The 24917-nt window shown below is 37.0% G+C and overlaps 1 protein-coding gene across 7 annotated transcripts in view; it reads right to left on the bottom strand.

The window, feature by feature from the left end:
* ANO4 (anoctamin 4) overlaps positions 1-24917 on the bottom strand; it is a 164382-nt gene that overhangs the window by 42893 nt on the left and 96572 nt on the right. For 6 of the 7 annotated variants that reach the window (XM_050325516.1, XM_050325514.1, XM_050325520.1 and 3 more), the window contains 7 exons: positions 24058-24158; positions 23703-23804; positions 21290-21334; positions 16652-16783; positions 7717-7823; positions 5983-6038; positions 5300-5421 (listed from right to left, as the gene is read on the bottom strand). In XM_050325516.1, coding sequence (XP_050181473.1) covers positions 5300-5421; positions 5983-6038; positions 7717-7823; positions 16652-16783; positions 21290-21334; positions 23703-23804; positions 24058-24158 — 665 coding nt within the window. The remainder of the gene's footprint in view (positions 1-5299; positions 5422-5982; positions 6039-7716; positions 7824-16651; positions 16784-21289; positions 21335-23702; positions 23805-24057; positions 24159-24917) is intronic. The other variant, XM_050325518.1, reaches the window with a different exon arrangement.

The raw sequence follows: 24917 nt of genomic DNA, 5'->3' as shown, positions 1-24917 counted from the left end.
AAGCCTGCTGAACTCATCAGCATAGGGGCAGGTTCATGTATTGCTCTGTGTCTGATGCCTTGTGTGCAGTAGGCTGAGATTTTAGGGGATTATTTGCAAGATTAAAGAATGAAAGCAAGGTAATATGCTTGTGTTTCAGAGACATTGCAGACAACTTAAACTTGCATATCCACCAAACTGGAAAATACCCCCTGCTGAAAACACACTTTCTCACTAGGGATGCAACTTCTGATCTATCCAGAGACAAACGGAGTCAGTACTGCTGGCTCCTCTGTGCTACCAGAAAACATCTTTGGCCAAACTTTTGCAGTGAGAGTGGAAAGACCTATGACGGTTCTAGGGTTGGGTACACTGGAGACGAGGGCACCTGGTCTTGACTGTACAAAAATAACAGCTTTCAAATGGTTATTAAAAATTTCTAGTGTGAGAAATAGCTGTGTGGGCTGAGCTCATAGTCTGTTGAGTGATACTGACCTCTATGACTGTTTTCATTTGAGTTTACCAGCTCTGTATAAGAAGCCAAATATTGTCATGTTGTTTTCATTCTTCTGCCTTTCAACAGAGATTCAAATTTACGGGCTAAAGAGATGATAAGCTAACGATAACATGCTCAGTTCTGACGAGGGCAGCAGATCTGTTTGTAAAAAAACACACTGGAAACTGCCTTTTGAGCCCTGACTTTAGAATGTTATTGAAACCTTTGGCCTAATTGTTTTCCTGACACTTAGGATGTCAAGCTGTGCCTGCTCCTCTGAAAAAGAAAGCTCACATTATGAGCTTACTTCTACTGAATATTTATGACTTCTTTTTCTCCACGTACATAGTTCAAAATGGTGAAATAAACTTGACCTTCATCAAGCTTTATTTTTTTATTTCATTCCCTACACTCAAAGATGAGTGCTTCCTCGTTCCAAAGCCCTAGCTGACAAATACTCATGATAAAATGCATCTTCTATCCTGTTGAGCCCTTCAGTCTAATGGTGCAAATCATACCATTCTATTTGATCTAAAGATCAAACAGCTTAATACTAGATGAAGACTCAAGCAAGGTTCAGTTTGTGCATAAAGACGAATGGCCATGATGGGGAGTAACCCATCTCTGCAAAGTAAGGAAAAGGCATCTGAGCCTGGTTTCAAAAATGACTGTGTTAGGTGCTATAGAAACAAACTATGGCAGTAAGAAGGTCTTTGGAGACCTTTGTAGGTGCCATGTTCAGAGCGGTTCCACATTTATTTCAACATGTAGTTCAGCCAGCCTGGACCATCATGACCCTTAGGAGGTGTAAATGGTTTAGAGATACCTTTGCTGTTCTTTCCCTTCAATACTCCCCAAACATTTGCATGAAGAACTAGCTCTTTGTTTCTTCTCTGTCACTATATAAAGAACAGAAATTTCATACAGCTTCCCAAAGTGATGGCAATTCTCTTTGGGCCAGAGCTCAGCAATGTAGAGGAAGAATTCCAGAGATTTTTTTTTAATACATCATTGTGAATTACTTATACCTAAATTTCACTCTGCTCATCTGAAGGCCTCTTTGAACTTTTCCAGCATTGATAACATGCTTGCATTCTTCTAACTTTGCTAATTTATTACTATCCGATTTTTCAGATTATTAATGAGGACAGAAAAAAAATGTATTTTCTCAATAACTAACCTAAAAAGAAAAGACATGAAAAAACCCCCAAGCACATAATAGAATAATCCATCTCTCCTATTCCTATATATGCTGACCATTAAACTAATAATAAAAAAATAATCTCAGCTTCTCAATTGTATGCTAGCCTGTACACCAGCCCTTCTATACTGCTTCCCTTAATGGTGAACTGTCTATCCTCTGACCCCATTCCAATGGTAGAACTATGACATAACTGGGTCAAGATTTCAATCTCAGTATTTATCAATAAGGCACATTTCTGATAATATAATAATAATATTAATATAATAATGATAATATTAAGCTTCAAGGTCTAATTTCAGACCTATGGAATGTGATATTGGATTATTCTGTGGTTAATGACCTTCATTATAGAATATTTTGCTTTCAGGATGCCTGGAAGGAAGTCATGGATCTAGAAATAGACAGGTTTGGGCTCAGGCCAAGAACCTATCTATTTTCATTGACCCTTTTGCAGGTCAGAATGAAATCCAGTACAGAATTTTCAACATTACAGAAACTAGAGATCTCCAGTAAGTGTTTTGGACAGGAAATTGAAAGGGAGTGGTTGGTTTGAGATCAAGACATTTAATGTAAGCATGGATCAAAATTCAAGTTACTGAGGCATTAGTTTTGTTTTCAGGTTCATTTTGGTAGCTTTACAATCACTTTAAAATATAGTTTTCTTCCTCCCTTTTTGTCCTGTGAATAACATGCACAAGCAACAGCAGGAGAAATTTGTGCACAATCTAGAGGGAAGCAGCTATACACAGAAGTGTGAAGGGGCTGATCTAAAGCCCCCAGGAATCAATGCAGCTGTTTCCATTGATTTACAGAGTCCCAGAGCATATAAATATAATACATTTTGTTTCTTTCCAATTATTATCAGTTCTAAGGGTCTTAAATTATTCTTGTAATCTAACCATGAATACTAAATTCCAAGAGAAGTATAATTAAAATCATAGTACTACATCTGTTGATTAATAAGAGTGGCTTTGCAAATTATGCCAAGTCTGTTTCTTCATATTGCCACGTTTCAAAGAAGAGTGAAAGCAGGATCATGCAATTCCCCTCAATTTCTTTTTCTTGTTTATTTCTAGTGACTAGTACCTCCATAACAGCCAGCTCATGAGATTAAATGAAATCTGAGATTCACCAAATTGACAGCACAGGAGATGAAAACCTCATTTTAACATCTTAGGAAAATAAATTAGCACAGAAGTATGAAAAATTTCACTTACCATTGTGGCAACTTGACTTTGAGATAGAAATATCAGTAATGTGATAATTATACTATCTATGTCTAATTTACTCCTTAGACTTTCTAAAACATAATGTCAACTAGAGGCATAAGTTCTGGCCAGATGTCTGTGGAAGAATCATAATCCATCCACTCCTTTTGTACAGATGACAACACTATACCCTTCAAGCACAGCACCACATAGCTGTTGTTATGAGGGAAAAAAAAAAAAGTAGAACTGGTACTGAAAAAACCCCTTCTGTTTAAAGTATACCTGCTGAGATGCTGCTAAGTGAAATGAACAACTTGCTGGTCTTGCTGGTGTTGTCAGTTCTTCAAGAAAAAATCTCCAGCTCAATAGACGTGAACTGCTGGGAGTGGCAGTAGACATGAAAGATTCATTCACAGATGCTGGATTACTCGCATTTCCTTAACTCCTGATGAATTTTCAGAGGATTTGAAGACTTGGCAGGAGCTAAGGAAATTGGAGTAATCCAGCATCTGTGAAGTGAGAAGAAAAAGGAATTCTCTTCCCTTTCTTGTCACCCCTCCTTCAGTGAATTCACCACAGCTGTGGATGTGTTCCAGCAGCAAATGGCAAGCCGTGCTGGGGCTGCAGCCTTGAACCCTGCTGAGTTTGATGGCTTCCAAGACTCAGGCTGCTGTCAGTGCTCGGGGAACCTCAAAACTCCCCCTGACCCTCTTCTCTTTGGCTAAACACGTACTCTGAACAGTGACAGTACACTCATGACCTCAGCTAGTTGGTCTGCTCTTTCTATTGTCTTTTTTTTTTATTATTGTAAAATAGATTTGGAAAAAACTGTTAGATGAAAACCTAAAGCTTCTTAAAAAATCTTAAACTTTAAACCCAAGCTATTCAAGAAGGCTGCTACCAAGCCCCTTTCAGATACCAGATCAGCAAATTAATCCAAACACAAGATGTTGCCTCAACAGCACTTTCACAAGTAAAGAAATGTTGATGAAGAATAGTAACCTTGACCACCATGGAAAAATAATTAAAAAACACTATAGAGATAAGTTGTTTATATAGTGATATTAATACCTTATTGTATACCAGAAAATTACAAGCAAAAAAACCCCCTTCAGTATAATTGTTGGCTCCTCTATAAATCAGAAATTTCATTATGTAATTTGACAGAAATTCCTTATTTCTATTTATGAGCCCAATGTATTAAAAAAGAAATAAGAAGCTTTTGGGACTAAATTATGAGGTCTAGTACATTCTTTTGTAAAGCATTAAAAAAATTACATGACTCAGTAAAACTTTTTTTTGTATTTCTCTGTGAACTTTTTATGCATGGAAATTGAACACCTTCTGTTTCATGAAATGGATAGGTTTTATATAGCCTTAATCAGCAACACTGTCTATCTTGAGGGCCACCCTCTACAAATCTTTCATCTGGAAACAATTTTGAGAATAAGTAAAAGCAAAGGTTTCTATCAGATACAGGACTTACAAAAGAGGAAATTAATATGCTGGCCTGACTGCATGCCCTGGATGACCCTTCCTGATAGCCAGTGTATCAATGTCTTTAGTAGTCCTGGTACATCTGAAGACTTTATTAATAGGCTGTTGTAGCTCCATATTTCTCTCTTCAAGTAGAAGAATCCCATTACTGCCCAATAATACTTCTGCCAATATGAGCAGTAAAGGCTCTGGCTCCCTATATACGCATAAAAAATATGTAATCCTCTATTAGTGCATCAAAGCCTATTTGAAAAGGTTATTTAAAAGGGCTATAAGAATTTGGAATCACATCTCAGCTTTCTCAGTGTATTTTAATTTGTAGACTACTTCCAAAATGAGTACAAATCTGGACAGTGATGATGTAGCTGGTCTGAGTTGAAGAGCGGTGGTACAGAGAGGGCACCACTAGTGTTGCTGAACACAGCAGTACACTCAGTGACAGTAAGCTCTGCTCTGCACCATTTCTAAGAATGGAGGAACTTCATCCAGGGCCTGTTCTGTGGTTGCATTTTTGGAAAAAGAAGTTTTAGTCGATGAGAGCCTGTTTTTCACCAAAGCCATGCTCTGAGGATGAAGAACTCCTCTAGCAGACATATATGTAACCAAGTATATCCAGCCTCCACAGATTTCTCTCTTCATATTTTTCTCTCAAATATTTTGCAAACTGTTCATTAGAAGTTATGACATCAGGAAACTCTAGAAGGAAACTCCCTTCACTTTTGGGCCCTCCACAAACTCCTGTATAGATATTTCTCTGGATGTATGGCACCATGAACTAAATGTAGTTCCATGACCTCAGGATCAGATTTTAAAAATCACATGAATTAATTGTGCTCTTCACGGTTTTGTCAGAAGCGAGATAACCTATTCTCAAAGCACCTACAATGTGACAAAGTAAAAGCAGGTGAGTCCTACCTTACAAGATCCAGAGGCTGGTATTTATACCACACTCCCCAGGAAGCCCAGCACTCATAGAGCAAGTGTCTGTGGTTTTCTGCCCCATGGGTTTTTATCGAATTCTTACTTCTGTAACTTCCCTAAAATACAAATCTGGACATTAATGAACAACAGCAGCAAAAAAAGAATATTTAAGAAATCTCTCTCACTATCAGTATGGATAACACAATTTATGTAAACTCCATATTTATACTCTGAAAGCTAAACATGACATTAAGAAAAATACCATCTGACTTCACTAAGATTTGAGATTATTCTTCCTAAGAAATTTACGATAAATAGTATTCAAATCAAAGGCTGTAAATTGCAGAATCTCAAAAAAAAACCACCCCAAAACAGAACATGATATTTTTTATCCTCTGAAAATACACTGATTTATCAACTCAAATACTTTTTACAGAGTAGATCCAGAACAACTCTACTTACTCATTTCTTTTTACAGGAAACTCCCCCCAGTTTTTTTCTCAAGGAAAAAGCATTGCTAAATGGGAGGTATGTCAGAGGTAGACACGGAATTTAAGAGAGTAATAACATTAATAAGACTGAAAATAAATGTTTATAGAATTAAGGATAAAATTTACGGAAAATATCTGTTTAAAAAGCAAAAAAACCCTCCCAAAAAAACAAACTGAGAAAAATACCTCATGAAGAGGAAATGCAGCTTCATAGGAGCCATTACTGAGCAATCTATTCAGACCTAAGAATCAAAAGTATTCAATTATTTACCAATAGGAGCAGAAAAAATGGTAGGTAAAAAACAAAACACATTTTCATAATAACTGGCCAAATGAAGATTGAAGTCTATTGACAGTACAAGAAACATGTAGAAAAATTATTCTTTTATAGATTTTGATAACTAAGATATAATACCAGCAAAAACTTGTTCAAATATTAATCAGAATCTACCATTTATTATGCTAGAGGTTTAAAGATTCATTTTCCATATCCACCTTTAGTGTAACTTCAATGAAATTAGGAACCTTGCAGCAGGACTGCAAATATGGTCCAAGTTTGACTTAAAATATGGTCTAAGAAAGCTATTTAGATGAAAGGCTGCATATCTTGGGAGCTGAAAACTTCAGGGAAGATCTTTACGTTTTTAAACTGCAGGCCACTAAAGCAACTGAAACTCTGAATTTCCATATAATAACAATGCAAAAGAAAATACTGAGACTAACAACCTGATGGCATTTGAACCCTATCAACCAAGAGGGATAAAGTCTTAATTCCTCTCCTAATTCACAGGGGACTGATAGCAGCAAGAACACAGCAATGAGACATATTAATTCAATGTGATTACCATTTTCAGTGGTAGCATCAGTATCTGCCTGGCAGAATATGCTTTCTCACAATGTCTCTAGCAGAAAAGCAAAATCTGTACAGCCAAGCTGGGCTTTGCTCTGCCCGATGATCACTGCAAGGTTGTATTCACTATAGGTATAACACAAGTTGATATGTGAGGGAGATTGGGATCTTGAGGTAGGCAGGGACTGCAAGTGTGTGTACTAGGCACAATGGCTGCTCTGCTTAAGCTATTGCTGCCCTCATCGCAGGGACTGAGAAAGAAAGAAAAAAGTTAAATTCTGAGGTATTTCTCATCCTCTTCAGGAAAGGTGAGGTTTAGACAGCAAGGAAATGAAATAGGGCTGCAGACTTTTACGGGGATTGCCTCTACATTTGTGATGCCACACTATCCGTGTGGTACTCAAGTAGCTTGTGCTCTGTATCACAGAAGGCAGCCACTGTTTTGTATTTCATCCCTCTTCTGTCACTGCCCGCTCTCCTGGACCTGCATATGTGCTGCTACAAATGTCCACTCCACTCACTATTTGAAAGTGAAGCCACAATTATGCACTGCAGTTTTTTGCACTGAGGACTTGAACTACAGCAACTACAGAGATACTGTCCTTTCCATCTCTCTTAAGGATGGAAGACACGATGTCTTCTCTATACGAGAGCTTCTACAGACAACTTCTATAGGGAGAAGCCCTATAAGCTGAGATGTACAGCAGCACAAATCTTGCCATCCTTCCAAACACATGTTTATGGAGGAGTAAAAGTTTTCCTGCATCAGTCTATCTGCTTCTCCACTGCTTGTAATCTGTTCATATTTCCAGTTTAAATCAGCCTCTTCCCTTGCAGAGGTGATAAATCCCATGACATCCCAGACAACACGTGCCTGTGAAAGCTGTCTGAAATTACATGGAAATAATCACATCTTCCAGGCAAAATCCCTACAACAGCAGTAGGTGAGATGTAAACAGCTCAAAACTGGGGCAATTAAAAAGGAAGCAAAATAGTCTGTTATAAGCCCAGGCAGACTTCTCCTCTCTTTTTTTAAACCCATGTTTAAAAACACATTGCTCAGTACTTACCAATTTTGTTTTTCCCTTCTTCGTATTTCACTCTTTGTAAGATATGGTGTACAATTCTACTTCTTGTAGCATTATTGAAGAAAGTATCTTTGTTGTGTATTATGAAGCTGCATGAAAATAAAAAAAAAAAAGGGTATCTCAGAAATATATAGTAGCACATTTAAGGCACATATTTAGTTCCATTACTTTGTATAGCATACTAAAAATCTACAGTATGTGAACAAGTGCAAGGAGAGTTAAAGACACTAGATTGAGACACTTCACCAGGTGAGATACTGTCAGTAACAGTGTTCATTCTCTAACAAAGAATTACATGGAGAAGTCTGAAGAAAGATTAAAGATATTTAAGTATTCATCATGATAAGCATCACTTTTAGATAATTCATAGAAAACTACAAAATGCTTGCACAAAAATTTGCAAAAACATACTATTTGTAAGTTCAGCTGTAGAAATTCACATTTGATTTATATTTCAGGCTTTTTAATTATACTTTACCATTAAGAGTCAGATGGAAACATCGACTTGGTAAACCACTCTTACTGTAAATCAAACACTATGTTAAAAATGGAAAGTATTACATACTCCTATATTTGGTCCTGGAAGCTAAAATAGAGTAAAAAATTAGATTTCAGAGGCTACTTATACAGTTATGTATGAATGCAGATTCAATGGTTTAGACAGAATTGTGCTGAGTCCAGGAAAATAAATCAATAAAAAAACAAAACCAAAAACAAAACCCCAAACAAACCAAAACAAAGAACCCTTTGTGTAGGAGTCAAGGTTGTTTTCCTCTTCTGTGTTGGTGAAGAGCTGCAGAACTGAATATACTGATAAATAAAATGTTAAAGTCATAGAGATGTCAGAGAGAGATAAACCTGTAGGACAGCATGCTAGACAAATCTGACCTTAACAGAGATCTTCTTAATAGGGAGCTTGTCACGGATTTATATCACCTTCTCTTCTGCACAATGTCGGATACATTGCTCAGTTTTCCCCTCAGGTAATATTAACCAAAAGAAAATTTGCTTTTTCAGAATGAATCCATGGGGAATAATATGTGGATTTGCATCTCTACAGTCATTTGGAAAAACATGCGAGAAATCCAACTTATGAACTTTGAGGACTCCACATGATCCCTCTTTATTACCAAAGTTCTCTGCTGAATTTTCAATACAATACAATGTGTAAATTTGTTATGTTCCACTTCCAAGGCAGATAGTAAAAAAAAATCCCTAAGTAAAAGTATAAAAGACAAGTTGCTCCAAGAGCATCAGAATTAAAGAAAGGTGGTTTTCTAGACGTCACTATCTCATTTCTCCTTTCCCACGACACCCCAGATACTCACAGGTCATTTTTGTGTCTAAAATCTACTCAGTACTATATTTCTGGCTTCCTTCCACATCCCTACCATTCCCAAAGTGTCCTACAGTACCTACTGAAAGTGATTTGATTTATGCATATTATCCAGCCACCATGGGCTGCTGGCAAACAGCTAAATACAATTGGTGTCCACTGGTCATGGCCTTTTCTGTATAGGCAAGTTTCGGGCCACTATTCATTTTCAAGCTGCTGTTACTCGAAAAGTAGATAAGACTATGCTTATCTTTCATACACTACACCTTTACCAAATTTAATTAAAAGTAACCAGTATGTAAATCATAAGTATTAGAAGTATTTTGACAAAAAGAAATAGTGTCATCATGTAAGTCTGAATGCTTAAGGAAATTATATTAAAAAAACCAGCCCAAACTCTGAACTAGGTAGAAGAGCCCTTTTTCCAGCTGGAGCTGAAACTCAGTTTAGGCTATTTTAGTAACAGCAGAAACAAATTAAAAGACAGCAGTAAACCAGAAATGAACAATTAGGGATTTTTGCACTTTCTTTGATTTTCTTCTACTGACTGACTTTCTAAGGTCTCACCTCCCAGACAGCATTGAATCTTAAAGAACTGTGAAGATAATTTATAAAATCAAAACAGCACAGTAATTGTCATTTTAACTTAGCTATGAGTTGTTGTAGGGTTCAAGTGAAAACTGAATCACCTTATCTGGGAAACTAGCAACATGGAATCAGGTAACACCTTGCTCTAAGTGTTAAGTGGTGGATTCTCCATTTCTGGAGGTTTTTAAGATGAGACTGGATGTGGCACATAGTACCATAGTCTGGTAACCATAGAGGTAGTGGATCAAGGATTGGACTTGATGATCTCAGAGGTCCTTTCCAACCCAGCTGATTCTATGATTCTATGATTCTATTCTCCTTGTGATATAAGGTTATTTTGCCCATCTGTTACCATGACTATCTTATACTGCAAGTAGAGGTAGCCATTTCAACAACTTTTCTGGAGAAGTTGTTTAATAGTTTTATTTCCATTTAGGCCCTTCTATTTTCATGAATCACAAATCCAAAATAAAAGATTATGCAAACTTAAAATCCTTCCAACAAAACAAAGAAAAAATTTACTTGTTTAAAGAAACATTTAGTCATTTTCATTCATTTGTAAACTTAGCAATTGTGTTTGATCTCATATGGCCAAAAAGAAATAACCAGATGTGGCTGTGAATCAGATATAAACACCTCAGTATAATAACTGCCATGAAGAACTGTGCCAAATCCAGGACTAGCTGAAGCAGTCCTAAAACTGTGAGTATATGAGCTGCAGAGGTTCTGTTCTTCCCAGTCTTGTGCCAGTAAAAGGTATCAGAGGATAGGAGGAGGAGAGGAGAGGAGAGGAAGGACTCTCCATGACCAGACTAGGCCACGTCCTTCAGTGTTTTCCGAAGTTACTCATGAAGACATGGATGAAGAAGAGATGCTAGAGTTCAGCAATGGCAGAAAAGGAGTGCCAAAATGAGTCCTCTGGATGTCCTGGCCCTTCCCAAACAATAGCATTATTTTGGGATAGAATTGTATGTGATAAATAATAAATAATATCACCCTCAAATAATAATAGTCCTCACTTATTCTTGTATATAAAAATCTTGTGGTTTTTTTTTTTTTTCATTTGCTTAACTCAAATAGTCAGTATTTTCTGTGAAAATGTCTGTAGAGTAGCCCTACAAATATCAGCATCAGCATAATCAAGGGGGTAGGGACCTCCGGCACAGGAAACAAAAATAGACAGACATGAGTGAAAGGCACAGAAAGGCTGAGAATATCTCAAGTAATTTTAGCTACATGTCACAACATCCCAGTTAGAGGCTGACATAAATTAGGGCAATGCCAGGGAAGTTTCAATTTTTCTCAAAAATCATAGGAATTGTTCTTGTCACGTGAGAATCTGGCAGCTCAGTGCAGGACTTACCCCCTTTCAACCACCACTGTTTCTTTCCATGGACATTCCTTTCTCCAAAATTTTGTGCTCCAGGTTGGCTTATTTCTGAATGTGAATGATAAATCCATATTCACAGAATAACCATCAAGGCTATTTCATGGTCTACAGCATCCAATAAAGAATTCAGAGAAAGATTTTCTCAGTCTATGAAGAATCTCACACTTCAAATTTCAGTTCACAGAGGCCAGAGCTGAAGACATTTTCACATAAACATTTTTCAGACATTACTGAGCTATAAACTGTATGAGGCAGAGGCTTTCTAGTGAGTTTTTTAACCTTTGTTGCTCTAAGATGGAACACTTTCCTCAGCCATTCTGTTTCTGCTGCCCTCGTCAGATTTTCAATATGCACTGGGATTTGAATATTCAGAAGAGCAATACAACTTGTCTTCAGGCTCAGTAAGGGCTTAGACTTAATTTATAAGGCAGTTCACAGAAGGTTTTTATCGCTTTGTTGCCTCATTTGTAAGACAAAAAATATTTTTATTTTTTATTACTTGTGAAGTTAATCCATAGGTAGATACCGCCAGTGATTTGTCCCACAACAGCTATAGCCATTAGCCTGGTCCTGCAAGTCTTATTTGTCTGAGGTGTCCTTACTCAAAAGCAAAATCCCAATGAAGATAATGAGAGTACTTCTGTGAGGAAAGGTGCCACCGTTGATTCTTAATTAAAGTCCCTTTAAAAATGTCATTGTGAAAAAATTGCTCTTACATGCACACGGTAAGAGGCATGAAGAGTCAGTAAAGGTTAATTGCTTTCAAACTGTTTGTAGCCTTCTTAATTAGACTCTGAACTGGAAACTTCAAACTATCTTTCCATGGATAACAAAGCACAGCAAAGCTAACTGTTGATTAACGAAAGGCCTCAAATTAATGTAAATTCAACCAAGAACAAATTACCAGTGAATTCCTGTTCATACATTCTCTTTGGTAATTTTGCAGGTTGTACAAACTCTTTAATGGCAAATTTAGCTCTTGAATATTTGAAAACCCATTTGAAAAAAAAGTGAGTTTATTTTTCAAATTATTTTGGAGAAGCAAAAGGCAGGAAAAGGCTACTTTCTGCTGTACTGGTAAGATACACAAGCTGAAAACTGACCACCCATGGTCTGGTTACAAAGCTAAAAAGTGAGGATGTGTGCATGCACTTACCAGTGTGCATCTTTGCTCTGTGGGATCCACAGACACTGAAACATTTGATGTCTGACACTCACCATACCTAAGAGGGTGTTCCAAGAAAATGTCTACTGCTGGAGGCAGTACAGACTAAGAGCACAGATGTTGTCCAAGGTAGTAATCACTGTATAAGTGGTGTATTCTTTAGCACAGGAAAAATGCCCAACTCTGTGTTCTCCCAGGTAAATCACTAAAGCAGGCTTTTACCTCATTTAACATCAGAGAAAGTAAATCATCAGCTGTAGTAGCAGCAACAAGATAAGCCTGCAGTATTCCAGTGAGAATATTACCACACATTCTTATACTTTATTTGTTTGAAAATGGGCATGTTATGAGTACTTGCTCTTTATTTTAATTTTACTTGACTTTGCAGTGAGAATATTACCACACATTCCTATACTTTATGTGTTTGAAAACAGGTATATTATGAGCACTTGCTCTTTATTTTAATTTTGCTTGACTTTTAACTTAAAATTTTAAACTTCTTAACTTAAACTTCTTTTGTTTATCTAAAAGGAAATGTTTATTAATGGTTATCAGGGATTTTTCGTATTATATGCCTAAAACAGGATCACTTTAGGATAAAGTTTGTCTTCAGACAGAGTGGCTCTGTTTCCATTTTGGCACATCACAGTATCAAAAGTGCCAGAGTAAAATAGAGAGTCATAAAAGTGCTGAATATCTCCTCTATTTTCCTCTGCCCTTCCCCCCAGACCAGTCTTCCCCAGATCACTTCTTCATGAAAATTGGTTCATTCAGAAATATTCACCTGAGACAGAATGAATTTATTGTATTTTTCAAGGATGCCCTGTTTAATTTTATTTGTCAGGCCATCAAAACTTCCAGAATCAGAGAGAATTTTAAAAACCCATTGCAGGGCAATGTTTGGTAGCACAAAGATTTGTTTAAGAGCAGGATTTACAGAACTGTGATTCTGCATTTATAAAAAGCCATTTATCAACATATAGGTTTTAAACTGTAGATATATTTAAACACAAGAATGAACACCCTGGTTCAGAATAAGTAAGTGTCCCTGTGCCTTGTTTCCAACTGCAGCAGCCCCTGATCCATCCATGATTTTGGGGTGAGGCAGCTCAGGGAAATATGGGCACAGATCATCTTAGTAGAGATGGGATTTTTTAAGATCAATTTGAACATCAGAGAAAGCTTAAAAAGTAACTCCACCCTGAGAGACACATATCTTGGAAATGTGAAAAAAATACAGAAGGAGGTCCTCATGTATCACAAGAGGGCACAGTACAAATGAGAATCACTCCATTAACCTCTGGTAAACAGGGCCATTTTTGTTTAATTAATTCAGATACTATCCTAGTCCTCCTAATTGTGCAAATTTTTAATCTGATTTTCACTAAGTAAGAAATATTTATTTTAAGTGGTTTATTCAATTATATATTAAATTAATATTTAACCAGAGAGTTTATTGCTTTTAGATGAAATCCCTAAACAGCAATTAAAAGTATTTTCCTAGCTTGTGTACAGCTATCTAAGAAATTGCAGCTAATTGCTACTGTTACTATTCCCAACTGACCAACAGCTCACTACATAAAATAACTAAGATGTAGTAGAAAAACAACTAATTATGTCTGAGGGAAAATATTTTTCACATATTGTGCATTCTTGTAACTGACAATTTTCAGAATAAACGCTTTGGTATCAATAAGGCCTTTTCTAAGTTGTGGCTGCAGAAAAGAGACACTACTTAGGAGTCTATCCCAAAAATTATAATTTTGTATTCCACACAGTTAAAAAAAAAAAAAAAATCGAAGCCTTTCAGAACTTCCTTCCTCCAAAAAGAGATTTCCTATTACTTAAGAAACAAGATGAATTTTGGTCTTCTCTTGTACTGACAGTTTTGGGATATACCCTATAAGGCATGCCGTAATCCCTGTAAAAGAAAACCTGAAGCCACATTGGAAAACATATTTAGGCACATCTTGTATTTTCTTCTTTGTCTGATTTGGAGGGAGGATAGACAGTTAGCTTTTAAAACAAACAATTCTTTTTCAGAAAGCTAACCTTTCTCCACACTGGGCCTTTTGGCATCTGAATGACAAAGAAAAATGCAAGAAAAAAAAAAGACAATCAATATCTTCTAAAATTGCACTTACTCCTTATACATCAGTATTTAAAAAAATTAGTTCCTGTTGAAAAAGGACTGATCAGCCATTGTGGGGCTTACTCTTAACTATTTTCCTCCCTAGACACCGAGTTGTGAGTATTGTCTGTCATGCGTCTTTCCATGCTTTTAAAAGCAGCTATCACAAATGAAGACTGTACTCAGGCTGTGTTATAGCCATCACCCATATCAGACTGGAGATCTAAATGCAAAAGCTGTGGCTACATCACAAAAGATAAACTACTCTGTTCTTTGATGAGATGAAAAACATCTGAAGCTATGAAGAATAGAAGAAATAAGGAATTCTTGACCCAACTCCGTAAGTAACTGCCTGGGACAATTATGTAGCATCCATTATAGCTGCATTGTAATGGCAATATGATACGGTAAGAGCACTGCAGCAAAGTCTTAAGTACCCAAATATGAAAATGTGTGGACTTTTCTTACTACTGACAAAATGCAAGCTAAATTATCATAAGATTACTGTAGATGTCAATTCTTAATTTTGACATCTCAAGAATTTCAGTAAGTATTTATTTTCACATTCCTAAAACATTATTGTGGTTCTCTGGATTAAAAATTAAAACCTGCATGCAGCTCACTAGACAAATATTAAACAAGTCATTGTATTTCAAAATTCTAGTGAAGCAAAACAAGACAGACGCAGCCAACAGGCTGGAGCGTGATAGGAACACGAATGCTGTCAGAGCCAGAATCTTTTGGGAGAAGGAGGATAGCTCAGCCAATATTTTATCAGTTCCCACAAAAAAAGGAAAGGAAGACTACACACAGAAAGTAAAACAGAAAATTTTGTGCCTGCTGGGGAGCAAAGCTTCCAAGTCTACAATGAGGTACAAGAAGTGCCAAACAACAGCAGGAGTGTTAATGAAACTAACACAGTACTTAATAAATCCCTCGTGCCAGTTTACAAACACAACCATGAGCAAGGCAGAAGAATGAAAAAATATTCTGGTTCATATGTGTCAATTCTCCTTTCAGCCACAAAAAAATACCCAGCTGCTTTCTTATGTGCAGTAATTTTACAGAAAGTTAGCAGTTAATATTACTGTTTATAAAAATATTAATACTGTCATCCCAATTTATTATTTTTTTATTATCACAGGTCTACTCTCAAATTAATTTGCACCTACTCTTCATCTTGCAGGGCACAATAACTGACCCATCTTTTTGCTCAATTATCAAACATACTTCTACTGAAATTTCCCTGGAGTTTTACACCTGTTCTTGTTTTTCTGCTGTTGGAAAGACACTACTTGTGGTAGAGGTTTATGCTATTCATTCTTATTGCAGCTAATACATCCAATCGCTGAAAGAATATTCATTCAAAGTGAGGCATTTTAGAGCATTATCAACTTGGCTTCTCCCTGAATAAAAACATACATTTCAGAATTTTGGCTTTGAGCTACCTGTAATTCATTCTGTGTCTTCTATTAGTATCCTTGTCAGTGCTGCCTATTCTTTGTGGTTTTGCTCTCAGTCAATGATTCTTTCCCCATCACAAGCTTTATAACTACCCTTAAGACATCCAAAATTTGACATCCCTTAAATTCAACATGAGCACTGAAAGTCATGGGGCTTTTTCTGTTCTGCATTTTACAAGTGAATAAGGGCTTCTTGTAGTCAGATGATTTCGCAATAACACTGGTGCAATACTGGTGTCACTGGTATGCTTAGAAGAGTGTCTGATCAGACCTAGCAGTCTAAACTGCTTGTGAAATGCCAGTGTTTAGACCTATCAGTCTAAACCTGATAGGTCTAAACACTGGCATTTCACAAGCAGTTTTGCTTCCGTAAAAGTAAAAGTGAAATGCAAAACCCCCAACATTGTCTGTTTTCTTTAGAGTTATAGTTTTTCTACAGTCATAACTAGGAATTAAATGCCATATCAGTATTTCAACCATCGGTGCTAGAAGGACTAATTTTGATTATGCTAAACATACAGAAATGCTGAGAAAAGAAGTTTTAATTACATCTTAAAGTGAAAAAGAACAACTGCAATTCTGGCCTGAGAGAAAATAGCTGTTTGACTACTTTAGGGATATAATTGAAATTCCAGTGAATTAAAAGGAACTTTCCAGTTGATTTCCTGTAGCTTTGAGCTGGACCTTTGATTAAGAGAAACGCAGACTCTCTGTCTTTCCCTTTTTGTGATAAAGAACTAATATGAAGGCACTAGTCTTTAAAACATGAACTAAGAAATTGATTTTTTCAAAGGTGTATCCAGAAGGAAAAGTTTTCATCTTGCAGTTCTAATAAAATACTCACTGATGGATTCTTTGTTGGCTGAATGGAGCAGTATAGCAGTCATTCTCCTCCAGATCTGGCAGTGTTTCCTTGTCCAGTTTCATTGGCTTTTTGGGCAACCATCCTCGGAACCTGCTTATTTGTTTCTCGATCCTGCAGCACATGAAAAGTGTGAGCATTTGAAATAATGGTTTTTTTCACTACATTACTGAGCACAGGCTGTCAAACCAGGCCACAACCAGAAAAGATGCATGTCTTTTAACTTTTTTTGAGGCAGACCAAATTATGCATACTGAACCTAACTATTAATAATCAGCTTTCAGCAGAGGAGCATCTTATTTTGTCTCAACAGAAAAGCAGTGCTGATGTTACTTGCTACCATAATCTTATTAAGCCCAGTAAGCACTGGGCAAGTCTGTAAACCTTTATTTCTCAGTTTGCAGATAGCTTAAATTTCAGGTTTAATTGACACAGTAGATTTTGGACATCCAAATATTAGAACATCAGATATTGTGACAGCTAAACCCCAGCAAGTTGCACCCCTTCATTGCCCTCTGTACAGATTCTTACCTTGCAATTGATGCTATTAAAAAATAGGCTACTTTGCTCATTTGGTTCAACTGCAGTTTCTCGCAATTCTACAACCTCCATGAAACCAGCATACTCAGTGAACAGGTTAGCAGGTGACTGCTATGCAGATTCTTACATTAGGAAGGTGAAAGCACACTATGATCAAGCTGCAGAAAGGGGAGATTTAACTACAAGTGCACTCATGCAAAGACACACAGTGAAATGAAGGGAAGAATCAGAGCTGATTGGAGAAGACAACTAAACCAAATTCAAATCCATACTAAAATCCTGTAATAAAAAATGCCTAAGAAAAATGACACGTCTGGCACAATGAGCCCTTCTTTCTCAGAAATCCCTAACAACTTCAAGTTCTAGTGATCACTAGGCTGCAAAAATCACAGACTCCAGATTTTGGAGTATGCATGTACTTCGGTCACTGGATGAACCTTTTCAGAACTGGAGGTAAACAGCAAGAATTGACTTCTTTTGAACTTAAAGTTTAGTCCTAAATGAAGCACAAGGACTGGAAATGTGGTTAGATTTTTTTTTTTTTTTTTTTTGGTCAGAAGCCAGTGTAACAACTCTTTGACTAACAAATGCTGAGAGCTCTGTACTGTCAGTTTGAGGGAGGGTGTGTGAGGAAGTGATGTGAAAGTATTACATACTTTCATTTAAAATACATATATATTTCCTGAAATATTTGACCTTCTCTCATCAGGTATTTTTATCTTGGATGAGAAAGCTAACACTCATTCTTAAACATGGACACATTTCAAAATTGTAAACAAATCAGCTCTACCTGTTTTGGCACCATTTGTATATTTTCAATGTAGGAATGGCATGACAGAGGGAGATGTGTTGTGTGCATGCAAATTTATCATCAGGACTGTTTGGAAAAACAGTAATATGTATGGAAACATAACATAAGATTTACACTAAATTAATTGAAAACTCTTCATGGGCAGTGTTTGCACTGACCCAGCAGTTTGGAGCACAGGAGGAGGTAGTTTGCAAATGCCTGCACAGCTAAGATGTCATATCCCAGGGCTTCATTGTAACTCTCCAGTTGAAGCATTCAGCCTGACATCCTTGAGCTAGTCTGTGTAGCCACTGATAGGAATGCCAAGGGAAAGTTCTCTGCATAGGAAATCCCTGTTTTTTGACCTCTAGTTTTTCCTCTGTAAATGCCATGAGCTCTGTGCTACTATATATTCAACAGGCTTAGTGTGTCTGGATGTGGAAAAGGGGAAAAGAGAAGAAGAATCAGGAAGAGGTTTTTTCTAAATATCCTGTTCCATTCTTGCTAACTAAAATCATTTGAATTCTCTAAGCTATTAACACCCTTGTGAATTTGTAATCCTTTCCTATTCATCCTGCAAATCAATGTGCACATTTGAGATACCGCCTACTGCAGGTTTATCACACCACACAACCACTCACAAAGGGACTGAGTGCTTTCCCCACTTAAGAGCAATGCATTATTCATGTTGGCTTCTCACTGAGTGTACCCAGAATTTTAGTGGTTTGCCATTCCCAAGACTCAGATTATTTGGCATGCTCAGTGAGCATGCTGGCAACAGGGGTCTGAGAAGGCTGTGAAACCTTTCTGCAAGGCACAGAACATGCAGTACAATGGGGAAAATACACCACCCTCCCCCATCCCCCCGAAGTTATCTCCTTGAAAAGGAAAAATGACAAAGTTTTTAAATTTTCTGCAACTCATTCCAACAGTGCCACCAATCAGCAGTGTTGGCTTTGTATTCTATAGAAACATCTTTCAAAAGGAAAAAGCTGAAAGAGTGGTGTTGGTGCTAACACAGACACTCAGTGTTAAAAATCAACTATTTTTTTATCACTTCTTCAAGACTAATCCGTGTGTCATTTTCCTTTATAGAGAAGTTCACATGCTCAGCTGAATAGGGTTTGGAAAGTGCGACCTACACAGGAACAATAGCATGTATGGAGTGATGAAGCATTAGCTACTTAAAACAGTGTCTCAAAGACAGAATCTCTTCCACTTCAACCCCGCCCGTGCTCCCCAAGTCTAGTCTTTAGTTAGTACCCTCTTTCTGAATATATATCGTGTTTAACTTACACAAAGTGTTTCTCAAATAATTTTAAATAAACTGTTTTCTCACTATAGAGTGGGTTAGGGATAAAATAATTTTTCAAAGGAAAGAGAAAGTTAGGAAAATAAAAAAAAAAGGTTTTAATGGAGACTGATTTTTATCTGCAGGTCAGCTTTCATAGAACCTTATGCATATTGTAGTGCTAGATATTGTATTAGTTTAGTTTTAAATACAATGAAGTTCTGGATGGGTATCTGATACCTCTCCTTTCTTTTAAAATACATTAGAGGAATCTTGTTATTTGAAGTTTTGAGATCACTAGAATTTTTCAAATGAAAACCCAGGTCAAGTTGACAAATTGCAAGAGACCTGCTCTGGGCTTTGTCTTGTGACAAGTCCTCTCTAAGATAAATTTTGCCCAAATAGCAATATAATGTTTGTCTTAGCTCAAAAAATGGATAAAGGCTTCAAGTACTTGTAATCTACATTGAACTAGGAGTAGAGGAAAGCTGTGTATCAAAGTTTCACATAAATGAAAATAAAGCTGAATGTTTTCTTTTTGTCACTGGGGTTACTCAGTTATAGCTTTTCTACCTCAAGTAGCTAGTTATAGATCTGAACAAAAAATTCAATTTAGCCAAGTGTTTTCATCACTGAGGAACTAAATACCTGTTAAAGATAATACCTCTTCCCATTGAGACATTGAAATAGAAAATGAACATGAAGCAAAACTTCATACACCACATATAAATGTTAAGAGTCTTTATCTACTCCTTCTTATCTATTGCTTTAGTCAAAGCAGCCATGTCCTTATTAAAGTCAAGACAAATTTCAAAGTTAACAGCCACTGTAGTATTTATTGTAAGGTGGGAATGGAAAGAGGGGGAGCATCAACAAATTTTAGAAGAATTGTGTATACCTATTACCTTATACCAAGAGGTAAAATGTCTTAACTCCACAAAGTGTTCATTTGGTACTTACTAATATAAAGAAGTAAATACTATAATGTGAAATCAGTACTGGTACTGTCAAGTCACCATCACACTGTGACATAATTTAATGTACAAAATACTTTTTCATATGTTCATACAGCAGAGTGATAATATGTGATTTATTTTCCCATGGATGTGAATATAATGACATTATCTGCAAAGTGATACAGCTCTGTACTCCACAATGCAGATTTTTCAAACTAATTCTTCTCTCTAAGAGGTTTTGGGAATATTTCAACTGACCTCAGCTTGTCACAGTAAATCAGGTGCTAGGCTGTTTTAAAAACTGCATCACCAGCACTGGGGCATTAAATGCCAACATATGATCTGATCTTTGCCAAGCCTGTATAATTTTTAGTCATTTTTGAGATATATTTTTTTAATTGTTCAAGGTATGAAAAAGAAAATGCAAACTGCAGCACTGAAAGTGTTTCATTGTGTTAAGTCAGACATAAACCAGGCATCAAACACAACCTTAAAGGTATTTAATAATTGAGTGAAAGCACTCCAAAGATTTTTTGAAAATACATGTCTCTCAAGCTCAATAATGTTACACCAGAGATGAACTCAGTTCATTGCCTTCCTATCTACCAATAAAGCACTAAGCATCCCCACAGAGATAGCAATAAATAAATAATGCCATCACTATTATGAATAAGCAAGGTGCATGGAAATGAAAAAAAAAAAGCTGTAGCTGTGGTACTCTAACCCCAAGAAACTCCCTAACGAGCTACATGAAAAGAAAGAGATACAGTATTTGCACTAATACACTTACTCTTCTTCATGGAGTCCATCAATAAGAAAATATTTCCTTATTCCTAAAGAAGGCATCACTGATAAAATGAATTGCCTCTCTTACATTGCAGACACCTTAAAAATGCAACTTCTTTATTGGTTTTTTCTCAGACATCCTAGTATGTAATCACTTCAGCCTTCCTACAAACACAGCTAATAAACTTTTCCTTCCAGCTTGACTTTGTTTGGGTCCAAATGCACATAAACTGGACTAGCATGAGGATTGTACTCACCTATTCATGAACTTGTATCGGCGGTGCAGGTAATAGATTTTTCTCCTGGAAGAACAGCAAAAATGAAGCCAGTCGAGAAGAAAACCCATCGTCAGTTACAGTATGAACTAGCAAGGAAGGAAAGGAGATTGAAGACAGAAGCCTGTAAGAGGTGGAGGAAGAGACTAAAAGAGAGATTAACAGAACTGTCTCAGGAAGCCACACAGACTCTGGTGGCATTTGAATTGTCAGAAGATCATCATTTTCCCTTTGTCTCCTCCTTTTCTACTATTTTTCATGTGTGAAAGGCGGGGACTCAAAGATGTTTCTATTTAGAGAAGTCCATAAACTGTTGAAGGAATTCTATAGGACTGACACAAATACGGATAAATTACCTGACAGCTACTAGCGAATTATTAAAGCTGTATTTGGTGAAACACAAAGGGAAATCACTTAGAAAATCCAGGAATGCTGTACCTTGTGTTGCAATGTGCTGTACCACATGTGGTACTGAGCAAGATCAGGGATTGCTGTTGTGGCAATATCCCTTGAAACAGAATATAGGCTACACAAGCAAATGTGCATGTGCTCAGCACCCTGACAAGTGTGCAGCCACTCGCTCTGCTGCTCATACAGGCACAGCTGTATGTGATTTCACAGTCAGTGAAATCAGTAAGACATGTAATGTGAGTGCAATCAGTAAGCATGTGATGAACAAGTGAACAGACAGGGGTACACGAGCAGACACATGCTGAATCCATTTTCAGCAGGCTTCCTGACCAGCCTTACAGTGCAGAGTGGCCCCTTAATCATCATATGTAGATCCAAGACAGGGAGTCTACCTCCCATCCCACTCCCCTGCTGGACCCTCTTGCTCTTCTCATACCTGCCTACAACACCACAACTGTCAGGATTTGACCCATTGCCTTCAGCACAGAGATCACATCTCCATGAGAGTTAAGAAAATCTGAGGGCTCTTAAGTGTGGATTTGGACTGACACTCCTCACTGGAAGATTTTGGTTCCTGCCTGAACTTTGGTTACCTTCTCCACAGGCTGACTTTGTCAACCATAAAAGGTCATTGCTAAATCAAGGTGGTTTCTGTGTATTCTGAGGTTCCAATGTATAATGCTGAACTGTACCACATTTGGAAAATGAAGGCTTACATCACATATATTCTGAATGTAGTGTAGGAATTGTGTTAGTACTTTGGAAACAAGCCCTCTAAAATAAGACTGCACTAATGCTTTATATACTATAGGGGGAAAATTTGTTAGTATTCTAGGTTAATTTTCAGAACTTTTTGACATTATTTTTGTTGGAAGAGTCCATATTGTGCTGGTGAAGTGACATTTTCAAAATTATTTCATGTTGACCAGCCTTCTTTGGATAGTGTTATTTATATTGCTCTATTCAATAGGAGCAGAGAAGGGTCAAAGATAAGTGTTTCTGAAGATGCCATCCATCTCTTGATTTTGCTTCAAATATTCAGAGGTATCCACTCTTTTGGCAACTATGCCTTGAAACAGCATGGATTTCAATCACTGATGCATGGACCTTGCAGGATTCCAGCCTGAAATATCATGAGTGATAAGCAATCAGCAGCCCTTTAAACAAGGGGTTATACAAAGGCATCTGGATATAGGCAGTCTAGACTTGTGGACATTTTGTAAAATTCTGTCCTTGTTTTTAAATGGTAAACAGTAGTGCTGTTTTTAAAATGAAATTGAAGAGCCTGCCCAGTAGACATTAAAGAATCACCATGATTTTCTCTTAACAATACTCTTGCAATGGTTGTAGAAATAAAATACAAAATAAGCCTACAAGTTTGTCATTCATACGTATCCATTTTTCCTTGAAAGTTCTGTAATGCTACAGGTTGTCTCATACCACAGGCATTTTTCATCCTTACATAAGAAAAACCAGAAAGACTCCTACAAAAGGTACCAGCTTACTAGTTCCATATTCTGGGTCTGATCCTTTTCTTCCTTGGGAGTAATTCCATTAAAATCAATGGAGCTTTACATCTACAAACCCTGCTAATTGAAAGAAGAATCAATGCCTCTCAGTTCATGGGTTTTGGTCAGTTTCAGTGGAAGTCTTTATGCTACTTTAACAGTTCTGATAACCAGTAGAGTAAAAACAATGTTTTACATAAAAGATTTTAGTCCAACATGCAAATAATATTAAATTAATTATAAAAATAATCTGAATCTCAATGTGGAATTAATTTGGTTATCAGTAGCATTTAATATACATTCTCTATTTTCTCCACAGAAAAAAGCATTTATAGTCTGAATTGTTCTCCTATTAAGTGGGTTACTTATTTATACTTATTTATGGGATACTAATTACATAACTACTATACAAGCAACTTACAGGTGCATACCAGATACGTCCAACAGACATGCACTCTCTGTGCTGCCTTACGTACCTGGATCTTCTTGACCTCCCATTGATTTCAATGAAATGTCCATTTAAAAAACAGCAGCGCACAAGTATGCAGGGGGCTCCAGCATTGAAGGGGTTAAAGGGCCTAAGGATAGAATACCCCATGAAAACAGCTTCACTGCTACAGCCCATCTTAATCTCAAACCAGTATTGTACTGAAATTGCAGGCTTTAACAAGAAACAGCAATGAACACGGTATCTAAGGTACTCCATTTATATTTTCTAAAGACGTGTGGTATCTTAAAGAAGAGCTTTTCCATGTGCGTTTTGGTGTTATCATATTAGCTTTACAGTACTGTGTGACTTTGGAAGTTGAGATAAAATACAACTATACCTACCTGAAAGGCATTCTTACATTCATTAGTTCAGCATATTTGCCCAGGACCTCCCAAGGGGCATGCAGTTTCACAAAGATGATGTCACTGTTTGTTAGAGATGACTGCAAAAGAAAAACAAAACAGTCAACAGCCATTACTTTTTCAACTAAAGTATGAAGAAGTCATAGTCAATGGTCAATATCTTGTGTCACCCTTTCCAGCTCCCAGTTCTGCCTCAAACGTGCAGTTCTATTAGTATTTTGTCAACTCATTTTACTTTTGCTTCCTGGAAGTTTGACTCCCTTCTGGCCTGCATGTGTGTTTCCTTCACATGGAAAAGAGGACATAGAGGGGAGACTGATGTGCATTTATGGGTTAGTCAAGTGTGGGCTGGAAGTAAGGTTGGCAGGTAAATCTGGATCAGAAAGCTTGGTCCTGAATTTCAGCTAAAAGGTAAATGGCAAGGTTGATGCTTTCAACTGATCTGGTTTTGTGCATTCACATGGAAGTGCAGATGTGTGGAGGCACATCAAGCAACCAAGACAAGTTTGCATGACAGGGTGGTTTTATATCTGTTGCCTCACATGGACAAATAGTGGTCCCAATTCCCGAGCCATGGTTTTCAGCATCTCTTCCTCATGCTTCCCTCTTGGCCACATGAATTCTGAGTGTTAGAACTAAAGCCAGTGGGAGGAAGCAAAAATTGATGTTACCTAAAGCATAAAATATTGTTCAGTTTTGTTACCCAGAGAGGTCAAGAACCATGACTGTGCCAGCAAGATCTCTTCCCAATGCTACCATCTTCTTTACTATGGATTGTACAAAGCATGAAGAGAACTGTATGTAAGGTATGAACAACAGAATGGCTGTTACCTAACAGA

The sequence above is a fragment of the Myiozetetes cayanensis genome, unplaced genomic scaffold, assembly GCF_022539395.1.
Source record: "Myiozetetes cayanensis isolate MyiCay16 unplaced genomic scaffold, myiCay2020 scf3, whole genome shotgun sequence".
In the NCBI taxonomy this organism is placed as follows: domain Eukaryota; kingdom Metazoa; phylum Chordata; class Aves; order Passeriformes; family Tyrannidae; genus Myiozetetes; species Myiozetetes cayanensis.
This window is presented reverse-complemented; position numbering and strand designations above follow the sequence as displayed.